The 15,815-nt window shown below is 39.8% G+C and overlaps 1 protein-coding gene across 2 annotated transcripts; it reads right to left on the reverse strand.

The window, feature by feature from the left end:
• Positions 1-1,082: 1,082 nt before the first annotated feature.
• ELMOD2 (ELMO domain containing 2) lies at positions 1,083-13,936 on the reverse strand. Of its 2 annotated transcripts, none has more exons than XM_084204251.1 (8): positions 13,730-13,936; positions 12,623-12,651; positions 11,920-12,014; positions 11,069-11,198; positions 10,108-10,241; positions 9,461-9,529; positions 8,207-8,340; positions 1,083-1,300 (listed from the first exon to the last, which is right to left on the reverse strand). In XM_084204251.1, exons 1-8 carry the CDS (start codon positions 13,872-13,874, stop codon positions 1,140-1,142), a joined length of 897 nt encoding a protein of 298 aa, XP_084060377.1. In that variant the 5' UTR covers positions 13,875-13,936; the 3' UTR covers positions 1,083-1,139. The 2 variants fall into 2 exon arrangements, with proteins under 2 accessions (XP_084060377.1, XP_084060378.1); XM_084204252.1 differs by lacking the exon at positions 1,083-1,300 and adding an exon at positions 3,469-7,849.
• Between the last annotated feature and the right edge of the window lie 1,879 nt (positions 13,937-15,815).

Here is a 15,815-nt window from a genome sequence, read left to right on the forward strand (position 1 = left end):
CATTTTTTGAGTTCTAAAACAATTATTCTAGAGTTTCTGTTACAGTAGAAGTCAGGTGTTGTCTCATAAATTCAGATGGTGGAGGCTGGTGTGGGATATATGGTGTGGCATATAAGGAACTGTGGGAGAGAACAGGAGCAGCTTGAAAGCAGCTGGTCAGGCAAAGACTGTGCTTTTGCTTGGAAGGCTGTGCAGCCAGGTCTGGTACCTCCTAGGCACTTCACAATCTTCTGGAGGAGGGCCTGTCTGAGGGTCTTCATTACTAACCTGTCTTGGTTTGGAAAGACAGGAGTCTGCTAAGGAAGGCAGGAGCCTCCCCTGAAATGGAGAATGCAAACCCTCCCCACCCCTCTGAATTGCTATGAATTTTAAATAAGGGGCTCTCAGGCAAAAAAAAAAATGGGAGCAGGAAATAACAGTTCTTTAATAGGGAAGAAAAATAAAAGGATAAAATAAAACAATGCAATACATTAGAACAACACTGACAGAGTCAGAACTCAACCTGACACCTTGTTGGTCAGGGTGTTGGTAGCAGTCCAGTTGGAAAAGGGGCTGCAGTCCTCCTGGAGTGTCATGTGTGGTTCTGTTGGAGCAGGGGGTCCTATAGAAAAGGATGTATTCTCCCTCCAAAGATCCAGTGGAAGAAAAGGCAGCTGCTGTTCCTCTGGGGAGTCCAGAGGAGAAGAGCTGTGGTGGTATGTCAGAATCTCCAGATTATATCTGTGTAGGAATGCTTGGCTCCTCCCTCTGGGCGGAGCATCTCACAATGGGATGTTATAGTTCTTACCAGTCATGTGGTGACATTCAATAGCCCCTTATCAGCAGATGTCCCCTGCTGAGGGAGGAGTGATTGTGATCACTCAGAGAGAGAGATAAGGAGCATTGCCCACTTGACAAAAGACAACTGCCATAGAGATGGCAATAGAATACGTCTTGCCTTGCAATCTGGAACACAACCTTTAATTTTGCAGCATCAGAATGGAACTTTGGTAACTGGGTTTGCCAGCAGTAGCTGCCATATGTTAATTGACAAAAAAGCATCAGGAAGAGTTTCAATTCCATCAGAATACTTACCGCAACACAACAAAGCTGCTGCATAAACACTGTATCTACGGCTTGTTGAATGCAGAAGCAGTAGGTCAGAGAAGGCTGTCCAAGTGTGTTAAAGGCAGGGAGAACAGCTCCAGCTGTTGCACGTGCCCTGGTGAATCCCTGTGCTGCTGCTCTGCAAACTTCTGGCATCCCTGTGGTGCCCAGTCTGCTCCAGATCTTGGTAATCCAGTAACAAGGGATGCTGTAGCTAGAAGATACCTTTTATCAGAAATTAGGTATTAACAGTAAAAAGTAGTTGATGAACACATTTAGGTAAGAAATAAGGACTAGTTGGGCATAGAGCAAAACATTTTGAACAAATGAGAAAATACTGAGGAATTGTGTACTTTGGCAGAGTGTGCCATGGTACTTGGCTTGGTTAGATTCTAGAGGTTCCAGTGTTCCTTCAGTTCCTGGTGTCAGTTCATGGTGCTGAGGGAAAAGACTGGTCTGTGACTAGAGCTCACCAGTTTAGCTGAGGAGTGTTATGGTGAGACTGAAAGTGAAGCAATTGTATCTATTACTGAGCTTTATCCTCTCATTGGAAAAAACATTCCTTCTATGCTATTTCTGTTTCTTTCAACTAGAAGATAGCCTTCAGTCAAGTGTTACGTACTTCAGCTGCAATTGTGACTTTTATGGCTTAAGTCCAGGCAGCCACCAAGCCCCAGGCACCCACTCTCTCCCTCCCCCACCAGTGGGATCAGGGAGTGAATTGGAAGGGTAAAAGCCTGAAAACTTGTGAATGGAGATAGACAGTTTAACAGAGAAAGCAGAAGCCACACGCAAGCAAAGCAAAGCAAGGAATGAATTCCCTGCTTTCCCATGGGCAGGCAGCTGTTCAGCCATCTCCAGGAGAGCAGGGCCCCATCACATGTAACTTCCAAAGACAAACACCATCACTGCAATGTGCCCCCTTTCCTTCTCCTCGCTTTATATACTGAGCATGATGTCACATGGTCTGGAGTATCCCTTTGGTCAGTTGGGGTCACCTGTCCAGGCTGTGTCTCCTCCCACTCTCCCAGGCACCCCCAACTTCCTCCAGTGGGGCGGCACAAAAAGCAGAAAATGTCTTGGCTCTGTGTGAGCCCTGCTGAGCAATAACAAAAACATCTCTGTATTATCTGTACCCTATGAAGAGTATGACACAGTCCCATAGCAGCCTCTGGGAAGAAAATTAAATCTACCCCAGTCAAAACTGCCACAATTTCAAATGTTGATTTATTCAACAGCAAAGCCAGAAATTGGCCTGACTGCAAATAATAACAAAAATGTGGCAGCGAACATTACACTGGAAAATGGATAATAATAGAAAATTGCAACATGTGCTGATAGCAGCAGCATTGCTGTGCAAGAGTGACTTAGAGCTGGGAATACAAGCTGTGAAATACAGCTTAGTCAGTCTTAACAGCAGTGCAAGATGTTCCTCATAAATGGTGGCAGATATCTCAAAAGTATGTCACTTCAGATGACAATTAAGATTTGGTTCTTCTCTTTCCTGTGGTACTCAAGATCTCAGTTTAAATTTCCTGAATAGCTGCTTGCTTGTCCTATTTTCTAAAAGAACACATTTGCATAACTGATCAACCTGACATTTGGAGCTTGGAGGACTGGGATGTTCCTGTAGTGGCAAGGCCTGTTCTGTGCTTCTGCAGAACTAAAAAATCACTATGAGTGAGATCATGTCGTTCTCATGGAATGGCACTTCAGTACATTAATAGAAGCATTTGCTCTTCAGAATTCAGGAGGAGAAATAAAGGCTGCCTGAAAGATACAAATAACCTCAAAAAACCCCAAGCAAATTATTTAACATAGCTTGTATGAAGGCTTGCCAGAAGATAAAAGAGTCTGAAAAAAACTAACAAAACAGCAACACTTGAGGGTTTCTATCTCCAGAGTTGTTCTCCAGCTTTTAAATTTTGTTCCTCCTGAGCAAAAATGCTCAGATTTTGAGTTGCCTCTGAGAATTAACTTCCAGGTCCTTCAAATAAAGTCATTGTTGAGGGGTTTTCTGAGAGTTTGGGTTTGGTAGGTGGTTTTTTTGTGCTGTGAATTTAAAATTTTTTTGGGTGTTTTTTTTCTTAAGCTTGAGACAGAGCTTCTTTTCAAGCAAAGACTTTAGAAGCAACTGAAATGAAGCAGTAATAAACCTCTTGCAGCAGCAGCCCATCTGCATAACAGGATCGAGAACCAACGACCTCTTAGCAAGCTGTAGGCGAGTTAGGAGGATAAAGCTTTCACTCATATCCAAGTACAGGTGCATGAAACTGAAAATTGTTACATTTTCTAGCAGGCCAAAGACACAACTGTCGACAATATTTTGGACTAACCCGTTCTTTATTTGCTACCATTGTAAACATCTCTATTACACAGACATCACAGTACACATTATTGCTTTTATATTGTGGTAAACAGGAATTCCTATTAGTATGCAGCTGTCTAAGCACAGTGTCATAAGAAGAAACTGCCCACAAGTTGTCTTGGGCTGGGTTGTTCTTAATTTCCTAGAGAAAGACAGTATCTAGAATGGCACAAGAAACATCAATCCAAAGATGGGTCACCATGGTACTACAGCAACACAAACAAGAATGACAGAAGGAAACCACAGGCTACATCTTCACCACACATCACTAGCAGTATTGTCAAGGACTCTGACTGCTCAACTCCCACCTAACTAAACACAAACTTTTTCATCATAATTCCTAAAAAAAGGCTGTTATTTCTTTTGTGAAATTTTATTTTAACTAGGATGGAAAATCTGGAAAACCAATGGAGCTCTGTGTGCATTTAAATTTTGTTGCATTTTTGTTTTGTTTTTCAAAGACAGAAAGTCTGAAACTCTTTACCTGGGTTGTTTAAATTGGCCCCTTTTACTATTGCCCTTTAGGACAAAATGCCCTCTTTTTTACATGGCTGTATCAGATGACTGAAGCACAACCAGTTTAAAAAGATTGTTTCTTTCTTCCTATGTAGCACTGTCGTCACATGGCTTTCCAGTCATCTTAGTTACTTCTGAAACAATATGTTTACTTAGTGAAAGACTAGATTTTATATTTGCTTGTAAATGAATTGAATGATAAGCATTCTGCTTATCTCCAGATTAATTTGTTCATAGAGTGGCACCATGTTTCAAGCATACACTAAACAACAAAAGTGAAGGTAGTTTGTTAAACATTTGCTACAGGAACAACAACAAATTTAGAAAACCACCTTGTCTCCAGTTTTAATTTTTTTTAATACTATTGCATAAAAGTTTTTTCATAGTGAATGTTTTAAAGAGGCAGCAAGTTAGAAAACTAACAGCACTTGCAAGTTCTAATAAGATAATATGTATTTAAAACATGATGGTTAATAAAAAATAATTTACTGAGTTTTTAGACTCTTAGAATAACCTGTGAGCAAAAACTTCTGATGTTCAAGATTATATCAACTTGCAGAAAAGTGGCCTACCTCCACTTCCAGTCTTCCATAACCTTAGGATTGTCACGTGACAACAGAGTTACCATACAATACCACTGACTAGTAAAGCCTTGTTCTTGCTTCTCTAAACACAATTTTACCTATTTCAAAGTATTTTCTAGCTACCACCATAATACAGTTAAGCTACCAGGGGTGCAAACAGGGACAGCCAGTATTAGTCTACATACAGTGAGTGACTCCTAGACAGAATTACTGGTTCTAGTTGATCACACAAATCCACATGCAAATTCTAACTGTTTCCTGAGAAGGTGCACTGGAGCCTAAGATAAACATTCACTTTAATTACTACATGCAAACTAATGCATTCCCTTATGTCTCACTCATCTGATGATGGTTAGGTTTACTGCCACAGTTTACTTCCCAGATCACTCATTGATTTAAGAAGAAAAAAAAAAAAAACTAGCAAAGATGCATCTTATTAACAGCTTGAACTAAATTTAACACTAAAACATCTCAGGTGTGTGATAGGAACCCTGAGACTATGGTTGGGCTTTAGAAGCCCCAGCAATAGTTAAATGTCAGTCTCCCGGTGAACAAGGAGGAGCCCAGTGAAAGTTTCAGTGCTGGAAAGACAAGGGTGTAAATGAATTTTGCAACTGTTGAAAGAAGTAGAAAAAAAGCTTGCAGACGTAGCTCAGGGGAGCTTTTAGAGATGGCTCAAATGATTTTGTAACTAGCTGGCAGGCAGTAGAAGAAAACAAATAGCATCTCCTTTGCTGCTGGTGCCAAACATAATTGGGATCACTTCTGGAATTCAAAAAGCCAGTCGTGTTTTGTTTGCAAAGGAGATCTACAAGCAGCACAGCAAGTTACGTATGAAGACAAACTTGACAGAAGATGGGGCTAGAAAGTAACCACTTGGGCCACTTTCCACTTCCTTCCTTGGATTTTTGGCATGTCCAGGGTCTTCAAAGCTCAGAGAAACAGAGCTGCACCACAGGACCTGAATCCCAGAATGCTCTCCACCTCAACAGGACCTCAACCCTTCATTGGCAAGTATTCCAGGATCCACGTCCAGGGGAGCAGCAAAAGAACCGGGGCTCCCATTGTCAGTTTGGATCTAATCTGGTCAGTTCAGCCATTCAGTTTCAACCAGGGCAAACCATAAATACTGTCCCTGTGCTTATCTTCACAGTGTTGGTGTTGTTGTTTCTGGGTTTTTTTTTATATTGGTAGAACAGCATCAACCCAGCAGAGGTGAGTCTGAACCCTTCCCCGCCCTGAACACATTCACCTTGCCTCTCATCTGTACCTAAGGTATCACAAAAAGACCAGAGGACTGTGTCACCCCACAGGCATGTACCGTGTACCCAGATCAGGAGCTTCCCCACAAGCAAGAGATCCCTGCCTTTAAGGGACTGAGAGCACAAGGGGGGATGCAGTGCAGTCAGTCACTGCTTACACAATACAGACTAGACTCACAGAATTACTGGGGTGGGAAGGCACCTCTGGGGATCACCAAGTCCAATCCCTAGCCTAAAGAGGGCCCCTCAAAGGAGGCTGCTTAGGGCTATGTCCAGGTGGGTTTTGATGATCTCCAAGAAATGCAGTATTACATATTTTATTTCATACCTATAACCATAATACCATAATAACACTAATTACAAACAGAGGGTTGTCTTTTTTTTTTTTTCCTTTTTTTTTTCCTCATGCTTCCATTCATTGCGTTCAATGCTTATATTCTTCGGGAATCTCTTCTGGAGTAGTCATTGACTAGAAATTAACTATTTTACCTGAGATGATTAAAAAAAATATATGAAAGCTTGTATCAACATACAAATTTTGTGCCACTGTGAACCATTTACGTATAAGGTGAAAAAATCTTCCTCAAATTACTCAAGTTTCTAAGGCTGTGATCTAGTTAGAAGACTCAAAATAAAAAGCTGATTGAAAACAGCAGAAGGCACTTATTTAATAGAAGGTCTTAGAAAACAAAGTGATGGTCATACCAAATCCATTTAAAGTTGCTCTAAGCAATAATTAGTCACAATACAGACATGAACTTCTATCTATTAGATTGTCTGAGGATGGCAAGACTAAGGAACACATGAAAGTTGCATACCTTCCATGGAAAATACATATTTTTTAGACTTGTACTCAGATGTGAATTTACTTTTACAAAATAAGGATTGCAGCTGCAATAAAGGGTTTTTTTTTAAATTTATAAAAGGGCTAAAGTAAATCTGTTGTACCTCTCACTAAGAATACCCCTTAGCTGCTAAACGAAAGGGCTGACAACAGATTCTGAGTCAATCATTCTCATCATTTGAAGTCAGATTAGAAAGAATCAAAAGTTTTGACAATAGGAATACTTTTAAAAAGAGTAGCTTTAGCCTGAGGATCTTATCCTCATGCTGATGATATATGGTTCTTTTTGTTTGTTTGCAAACTAAACTTCTTTCAAGCATAGCATTGGCTGGTACAAATTCATAGATAAATTTCCTTTGCAGAAGTAATTTCTAGTAAGTACTAGAATACAAGTAAGTACAATATGCTGATGGATTAAGCCTCTTTTCCAAAATTATAAACAAATAATTCATCTCCTTTGAGGACCTCTTAATTACAAAGAAATTGAACATTGTTGAGTGAACAATCAATGACATATAAAGGAACAAAAACACAAAAAATCTAAAACCACAATAATTTCAACTAAAAGCTGAACTTCAACCGTTATGTTAAAAGGCTGGAATTTAAATTCAAATTTGAAAAGCACAACTTAAACTGTCTTTTAAAAGACCATTAACAGTCAAACCCATTCACAGAAAATATGATGCAGCATAAATATCTGCTTCACGTTTCTTCACCAAGAAGTATAAAAGAAAATGTAAAAGTAAGCAATCCAGAGGTTCTTGAGATTTGTGGGTTTTTTGTGTTGGTTTGTTGGTTGGGTTTTGTTTCATTTCCTTTTCAAAAAGCTGCCCTTTGGAGAATAGCATAAAAATACCTGTAAACAGAGGTTGATTGTCCAAGCTTCCCTAACTGAATTTTGCTAATTTTCTTTTTTTTTAATGTAAAAAAAAAAAGTTCTATTGTTAGACAGTTTTTGGTGGAACACACAAAATTTCCATCTGAATGCATCACTCAATTTTTAATACAGAACCTCATATACTGCAGAGGGATTAAGGTTTCTTTGTATCTTGTAAGCTCAGTACCACATTGTAATCCAGTAGAAGTCCCTTAATTTTTTCATGGAATTTCTCTCTGTACTGGTTGAAGTGCATAATGCTTTCTGGTTCCTCTTCAAACCAGAACTTGTCAAACTCATAAACTAGATAACCTGTGAAAAAAATAAAATATAGCCAGTCCTAGAGTGATCCTTTAGACTCTCTTCAACCCCTTAAAACAAGGACTTTCCCATCCTGATCTACAGCAAGCTTTTGGATGCTCTAATAATAAATAAAAAAATAAATATGCAAATACTGAGTTTTCAGACCAGAGTATCCAAAATATAGAAAGCCACATAAATTATCCTTAAATGTACATTTCTGTAACACAATGTTTAAGCAGCAGGTGCATTTCCAATACAGAAGACAAACAGCTTGCTCTGGCTAATGAGAAAAGAGTGGAAACACACTCCAAAGAGCCCAAACTCTACATTGTGACCCTGAGTACTAGAGCAGCTAGAGCTACTTACAGTAAAACTGATGGAAGTGCTCCATCTGTGGCAACCCAGAGACCATGTTGTAGAGATGACCCTTTAAAGCACCATTTTTGAGCAAGCTGTATGCCATCTCTGTCAGATTGATCCCAACTATGGCATAGGAGTACCTGCAACACAAATCATGGGTTTACATTATGGATGGAAAGACTTCAAAGGTTCCCTGGCACACTCTGCTTTAGGATAGCTTTGATAGTCCAAATTTTTCCTGTAATACTTGTTGATGAGCTGGTTCCAATCCACAGACCATTCCCTGGTGCATCCAACCATGTAAAAGTTACAGTAATATTGAGATGGCAAAGCTAATCAACTGACTTCAACTTACTTATTTGAAATCCTTAGATCTGCTGGAATATTAAAAATTGGATGTGAAAACCATTGCTGCAGTGTAAATGGAATGTCTATTTCAACCTGTTGCTCAAGCTGAAACAATCTGGTTTTCTGTTGCATGGTATAAAAGGTATTATAATAGAAATTCTTAAACAACAGTTAAAGTGTTTGTAGAGGAAGAAAAAGTAAAAATTAATTAATTTGTGCCAATTATACACTTATATAATTGAGCAAAAAGTCTCACATATCCTGTTCATGACAGAGGTGCACAGGGTAATGTTATTTCCAATCAAAGTCATGAAGGGCTCCTGTTTTTTGGTAGGTCATCAAGTTAACTAGGAGCTAGATGGATCAGATTATTATATCTGACTGGTTTGAGAGTATATTTCCCTGTAAAATCAGCTAAATGCTTAAATATGCAAAGTTTTCGAAAACAAATTTAAACAAACAAACCACCAGTTTGTAAATACTTATTACACAACAGAAACCAAGAGGGAAAAAAAGGACCTTAAGAGGTAATCTAAACTACCCCAACACAGGATCAGCAAGAAGGCGAAAAACAAGTATGAATTTCTAAATCTAATCTAAGTCTACTATAAATAAAACTAACTACAATGTTAAAGGCATTTACTATGTTAAATAAAGATGATATTTTGCAACATTTTTGCCCCAACAAATCTATTCTGGAAAAAAAAAAAAAAAGCTGCACTTAGCTCCCAGCTAGAAATTGCCTTGTGTGTTTGGTTTCGTAATTACACCTTTCTATTTTGACCCTTTTTTTCATTCCTTAGTGGAAAAAGACCACATTTATTTTCCTCTTTACTTTCTGGACACATGTTTAACAGTCTTTACTTAAGTTCTTACATAGAAGTAGCCAGAAAAAATTCCAGAGTGACTTACCCCAGCTTTGGGTGATTTGATCGAGAAAGGATGTGACGAGCTTCATTGGTGTAATGCTTACTAAAATACCTGGCAGTGTAAAATATTACTATAAATTATTTGAAAAAAAAATACTGTCAACATTAAAAAATTTATGTCAACATTAAAATCTGTACCTTTAAACTAAAGGTGAAAACTAGCTTATAACTGGAAAATGGCACAAAATGAAAACCAAGGAAAATGTAGCAAAATAAATTATTTTCAGTGTAAAAAAAAAAATTATGGTGATTTGAACATCAAATATGAAGTTCAACCTAGTCCAAAAATTTAGCTTAGCAAAGATATGTAAACTTCTCTGTTTTTCATTTTTCATTGTAGGAATTTTTACATTCAGGAATTTTAAAGCTTTTGCCAAGTTAGGTACAACCGACCAACTCTATCACGAGGCAGCAACAAAATAAGATGTCTTGGGCAAATTTCTGTCCCTTCCCTCACTTCTTGTCCTTACCCAACCACATCACATGTTTACAACGTGCAGCCACTAGAAAAGTTGAACATAGTACTTTCTATTTGCTTCTACTCAGTTTTTATTAGAAATGGCATTAACTAGAGAAAATACAGATACTGAAAATTATTTACAAAAAGAAGAAATACTTCTTTTCACTTACACCAGATTCACTAAGCCCAGCAGCCCCATTCCTCTGAAGTCTGTTTTAGGATCATCACCTTGGAAGCCGATGTCACACCACTGTTTGCTGATTCTGGCCTTCAGATTCTCATGAGGCATCAGCAAATTCCAGAGCTGCAGAAATAGACTTCCATGTTATGCTGCTCAAGTATTCCAAGTCACATTAATTCAGAACACTTGCTGCTGCATACTAGAAACCATTCACAGGGAACAGGGCACAATCTGCACGCTGCTTTTTTCTGTTAGTGGCAATCTGGGGTCTGCTACAATGGCTCACTTCAGCAATTATGGAAGTTGTTATATTTAACATTAAATGTGGTGACTTCCCTTCACAGACAAAGATGCTGCATGAATACCAAAGAAACAAAGACTTGTTTCACTACAGAAATTAATTTATGCACCATTTTGTAACAGGACAACTATAAAGTGAAATATGATATCTCAATGAATACTCATTTAACATGTCAGTGCTGGGGCTTCCATAGCAAGCTGAGATAATGATGAACGTTTATCTTCCAGCATCAAACTATCTTCCTTGACATTGACTGGGATGCAGTAATAAGAAAAAAATAGTGTCTTTTTTATTTAATAATTAGTGGTTTTCAAAGTTAGATGTGTGCATAAGGTTATAAATCCTTTTAGTAGTGATTCTTCAGTGACGCATCACAAATTAATTTTTCTACATATATATTGTTGTTACGTCTGATTTCACACAAAATAACTCCACTGCATGTAACTCTAGTATACTTTTTTTTCTTTGAGGTTTTATTTTCATATGTAATTTCTGTAGTTTGCAGTTCTGTTTTGCACTTCGTAAGTAGAAAAGAGCTTTAAATAGGCCAGCTGGTAAGAATGCTACCAGTAAGTTCTTTCAAGATGTTGGACTTGGAGGGGGAGAAAAAACCAAACAAACAGCACATGTATTTTAAAAATTATTTCACCTCAATTAACTGTTCCTCGTGTTCTTCATTTTCTGAATCATATGGGACCTTCCTTAGGTTCTCCACATCCAAATACAATTTTTTATAACCTGATATCTGTAGCAAGGATATATGCAAATTTGTCTTAAACCTGAAACAATGACAAAACACCATAGAGGAGATTTAAATAGATTTAATAGTTATAAATTCTAGCTTCAATTACACAATAAGACCTTTCTTATGTTAATGCAATGCAAACACCAGAATTAGGAAGTGCTTTATGTGTATCTTTACAAACTACAGCATACTGGTTAAGTACACTTACATACTTTAAACATCTCTAGCTGATTCCAGTGCTGCAGTCAGACTCTATTGCCTTCAATTATGGAAAAAAGAAAAGCTAAAATCTGTCATGGCACAAAACTCTATATATCATCCTGACCACTGCACCTTCACCTACCCCCAAACTTTTTGTAAGTCATACATACAAAAAAAAAAGAAAAAAAGAAGAAATTTTGATTATTCCCTGTCACTCACTAATCACTTATGCAGATGAATGCAAATATTAATCAGGCATCACTATATTCTCTCAAATATATCTAGGGAATTATATAGTTCTTGTAATCAACCTGTGCAATGATCATACTAGTTAGAAATATGGACTAACAGAAGGGACTTGCAAAACATACAGTAATACCAAATCCACATTATTTAAACTTTGCAATTTATTTTCTAGAACTGGTGAGAACATAACCACACCTACTTTTCAGATTTCATTCTGAATACTTGTGTTGAATATAAACATTGCATCAGGTTAAGCAGCTGGAAGAACATGGAAACAAGTGAGAACAGAGAGAGGTTTCCAAACACACCTTGTGTCCTTCTGTTCAATCTTCTTTTCTTTCATTACATCTCTGACACACTTCTCCACTTCAGCTTCTTCAACATGTACAGCACTTCTTAAAACCTAGGCAGTTAACACAGTAACTTCATGAGGAATGAAGACATCATCTACTTTATTATTATTATTATTGCTCAGCCTTTGTGTATCTGTTGTGTATTATTTACTATAAGAGGAAAAGGGTCAGTTTAAGGCACTTGCTTACAATGCACTGGCTCAAACTGAATATAAAAGATCTGCAATAATTACATGAAAGCATGACTTGTACTCTGTCAGGCTGTGAACAATGTTTACATAGGAGTTGCATGAAGAATAAATACAAAGCTGGAGAGTTGCTTGGTCTAGGTTCTGGTTTGCTTTCAGCTGCTGAATTGAAATACACTCTTCCTGATCCAGCTGAAAGAAGTGCAGCCAAGAAAGTGCTTCAGAATTAGAAGCCAGGTAGCTAACAAAGGAGAGATTTCAATGAAACAAATGTTTGAAAGGACATGGGATTACTTTTGAGAAACCTTAAATAAACCTAGCACACAGAACACAAAATTCCAAGTTCTCTTCTCTCTGTCCTTTATTCATCTTCAGTTTGCCCCTCTCAAAAAGTAAATGCGTGTGTTATTTTTCTGGGATCTGTCTCTGAAAAAAGGTTCTATTAAAGCTTTATCTCTAGTATCTCTTACCTTATTTTTTGATGATTCCAGTGAATGTTCTGCAAGATGGAAAAAAGTAGATTTCACCATTAAATTGAACTGTTTAAAATAATTGTCAGTAAATGTTCTTGCAGTATAAAAGTATTATAAAATTTTACATCCCTTTTATACATGTAATAAAAAATAATCAATCTTACAATGAAGTTTATAAGGTAACCGAATGTCTTAATTTACACAAATTTTTTTCATAAATTTCCAGTACAATGCTGAAAGTAGATTAGATTTTTTAAAGCATCAATTATATGTACAAAACAAAGACAAATATGAAAAGATGTCAGAAGAGAAGTATGCCAATTGATACCTTCCTGTTCTCAGACATTATTTTGTGTTTATTACTGAAGAATAAGGAAGTACGGTCACTTCTGCAATTTATTGTAAAACCACAAAAACATTCACCAATTTCTTGAATTGCTACTTTAGATCAAAATTCTGCATCAAGCAAAACTGTAAGTTAAATCACTCTTCCTCATCTCCAAAAAATGCATCTATGTCTATACAATGTCAATTTTTTTCATAAAGGAAGGTATTTACACAAAGCAATGGGAAGACTCTGGTGAAGTATGATTTCTGATTCACTTTTTGATGATACTGGAATTTCCTTAGCAAGCAGACAAGGAAGCTAGTTCTGGCATTGATTCAGAATTCTCATAGGACAGCTGGGATGAAAGGGAGAGTGAAAATGTAACTCTGGGGATGCACAGCAGGTACTGGTTTCCACCTCCTGGAAAGCAGAAGGCTCGGGGGGGGGGGTCGATCCCTTCTCCCAGGTAACCAGGGACAGGAGGACAGGAAACGTCCTCAGGTTGTACCAGGGGAGGTTTAGGTTGGATATGAGGGCAAATGTCACCACCGAAAGGGGTGTCAAGCACTGAACGGGCTGCCAGGGCAGTGCATCAGTCACCACCATTCCCGGAGAGATTTAAAGGATGTCTGGATGTGGGAGACGTGGTTTAGCGCTGGGTTACTGGCTGGACTCGCTGATCACGGAGGTTTTCCAGGCTAAATGATCCCGTGGCTGCCGCCGCACACGGCGCTTCCGAGGCAACCTCGCGGCCCCGGCCCCGGCCCCTCCATTACCTACGCTCAGCGTCCGCCGCGCGCCCGCCTCCGCGCCGCCCAGGAGGCGCTGCAGCTCGCACTTGCCCGTCAGCAGCCGCAGGATCCACTTCAGCCAGAACCGAAAGTAGTTGCTGTACAGGAACCTCCAGACGTGCGTCCACATCTTCCGCGGGCGGCGGCGCCGCGCCGGCGGGGCCCGAGTCCGGCCCGGCCCCGCGCGCCGCTCCCGCCCCGCCCGCGCCCCCCGCGCGCTGCCGCCGGCGCCCCCTCGCGGCCGGGCCGCCGCGGCCCCTCAGAGCACGGCGGGGAGCGAGCGGGGCCCGGCCGCCCCCCGCATCCTGCCGGAAGCCAGCTCCGACCTGGAAGTGATCGCGGGCACGGGAGGTAGCGGAAGTGCCGCCTGAGAGAAGGCTTCCCTTTCCCGGTGGCCCTCATCGGCTTCGGGCGCTGCGGCTCCTTGGCCCGCTGCCCCGCCGGGCCGGGCAGCTCTGTCACTGCTGCCCGCAAATGCGGACTGATCGCCCGGTGTGCAGCAAGCCCATAATGAGAGACATCGAGCACCTCTTTCAGAGTTGCACAACCCTGGCTGTTTAATCCACAGATAATCCAAAGTTCAAGCGCTCCAACTATCCGAACTTTTTCCTATTTATACATATTAGTAAACAAAGGGATTGGTGTTCGTTGGCTACAAGTGACACAGTTCTCTTACTAATCAGTATTCTGTCTTCTGCTGGTTAATGGTTCTCTCACCTCCGGTGCTCATCAATCCCATGCTCAGTCTCTCTCCTTTGTGGGTTTTTGTGTCGGTGGTCGGGATGTGCCCGGGCCGGAATTCCCTGTTACCCAGTGGGAGCCCATTTCAGCACAATTGCTGAGCTATCTTCATTTGTTTCCTCCTTAACTTGGCAGTTCTGCCAGATGTCCTTGTGGCCCCTAAATTCTGCATTTGTGGTGCGCACTACGGGGCATCCGCTTGTCCACAGCGGTACATCCTTCTTCCCAGCCTTGTTAACCTCCCCTGGCTCTGAGAACATTGAAGCCTGTCCAGCTCCAAACCTTAACAAGACAATTCTACCAAAAAAAAAATTTCCTTGTTGGGTTTTCCCAATTTCCTTTCAATTTCCTTTCAAAAACCCTTGTTGGGTTTTCCCAATTTCCTTTCAAGCCTAACCAGCCAGCTCTCTGGCTGGTTAGGCTTGAAAGTAGATAATGGTCAAAACACCAAAGGATAGTCTTTCTTAAGAAAATTTTGACATATTCCACATCTTGCAACAGTTGGGCTAGATGATTTTAAGGAGTGTGTTACCATGGATCTTGCCTTGCCTTTGCTGAATGAAGGTTCAGCCTGAGTGTTCCATTTAGTTTCAGTCACTACTTCCATTGTATTATAATTGATTGTTTCAGCTAACATAGGTTGAACACGGAATTGTATGCAAAATTTGGAGTGTTGTAAGGGAGCTGGCAGACTTGCTTGACTGCATCCTGATATGTTTTTTGATGTGTGGAAATTGAACTAACTTTTAGACTAAATCAAAAGCCACACAGCAGGTCTGATGGCCTATGTCCCACAGAGGATTTCAGAACACGGTCCAACTTGTTTGGTATCCTCTCTCTGGGTTCCTACACTCATAGGGTTGCATAGTTTCATGTGGGGAAACCGTTCATGTGTGAACTTCAATTGTTTGCTTATCTTATTCCTACACTTTAAAACTGTGAGGAGAGGTGGTACATGTTGCATGTTGAGAGGCAATGTAACTGCTTAGTGAGCAATCTGACTTTCAAAGCATTGGAGCATTGTGTGAAAATAAGCTTGAAAGTATTTCTCTCTATTTAAAAGTATTCTTACTTGCTGACAAGACGACATGATGATTTTATCAGATTACCTATATATAAGTTGTTCCAAGGTACCCAAACCCCAGGAAACATATATTAAAAACTCAAAGATCCAGTGCCATGGAACTGGCAACCAAAACTGGAGGAAATAAGTTTGTCTGCATTGCAGGACCTGGGTGTAAACTATAGCTCCCACCTAGTTCATATATGAAACAATTCTGAGCAAATACTCGGGGGAAAAAAAGATTGTGCTATACCTCCCATCTGACAA

The sequence above is a fragment of the Fringilla coelebs genome, assembly GCF_963513975.1.
Source record: "Fringilla coelebs genome assembly, chromosome: 4".
In the NCBI taxonomy this organism is placed as follows: Eukaryota; Metazoa; Chordata; class Aves; order Passeriformes; family Fringillidae; genus Fringilla; species Fringilla coelebs.

What these genes read in the sequence shown, in the direction of transcription:
- ELMOD2 (XM_084204251.1), bottom strand. Translation starts at nt 13,874, where the DNA reads ATGTGGACGCACGTCTGGAGGTTCCTGTACAGCAACTACTTTCGGTTC. An exon ending in TGGAATCATCAAAAAATAAG is followed by an intron (nt 12,015 to 12,622) that starts GTAAGAGATACT and finishes TTAACTGCCTAG; the next exon opens with GTTTTAAGAAGTGCTGTACA. An exon ending in TCAAATCACCCAAAGCTGGG is followed by an intron (nt 8,341 to 9,460) that starts GTAAGTCACTCT and finishes TTTGTGTTGCAG; the next exon opens with GTACTCCTATGCCATAGTTG.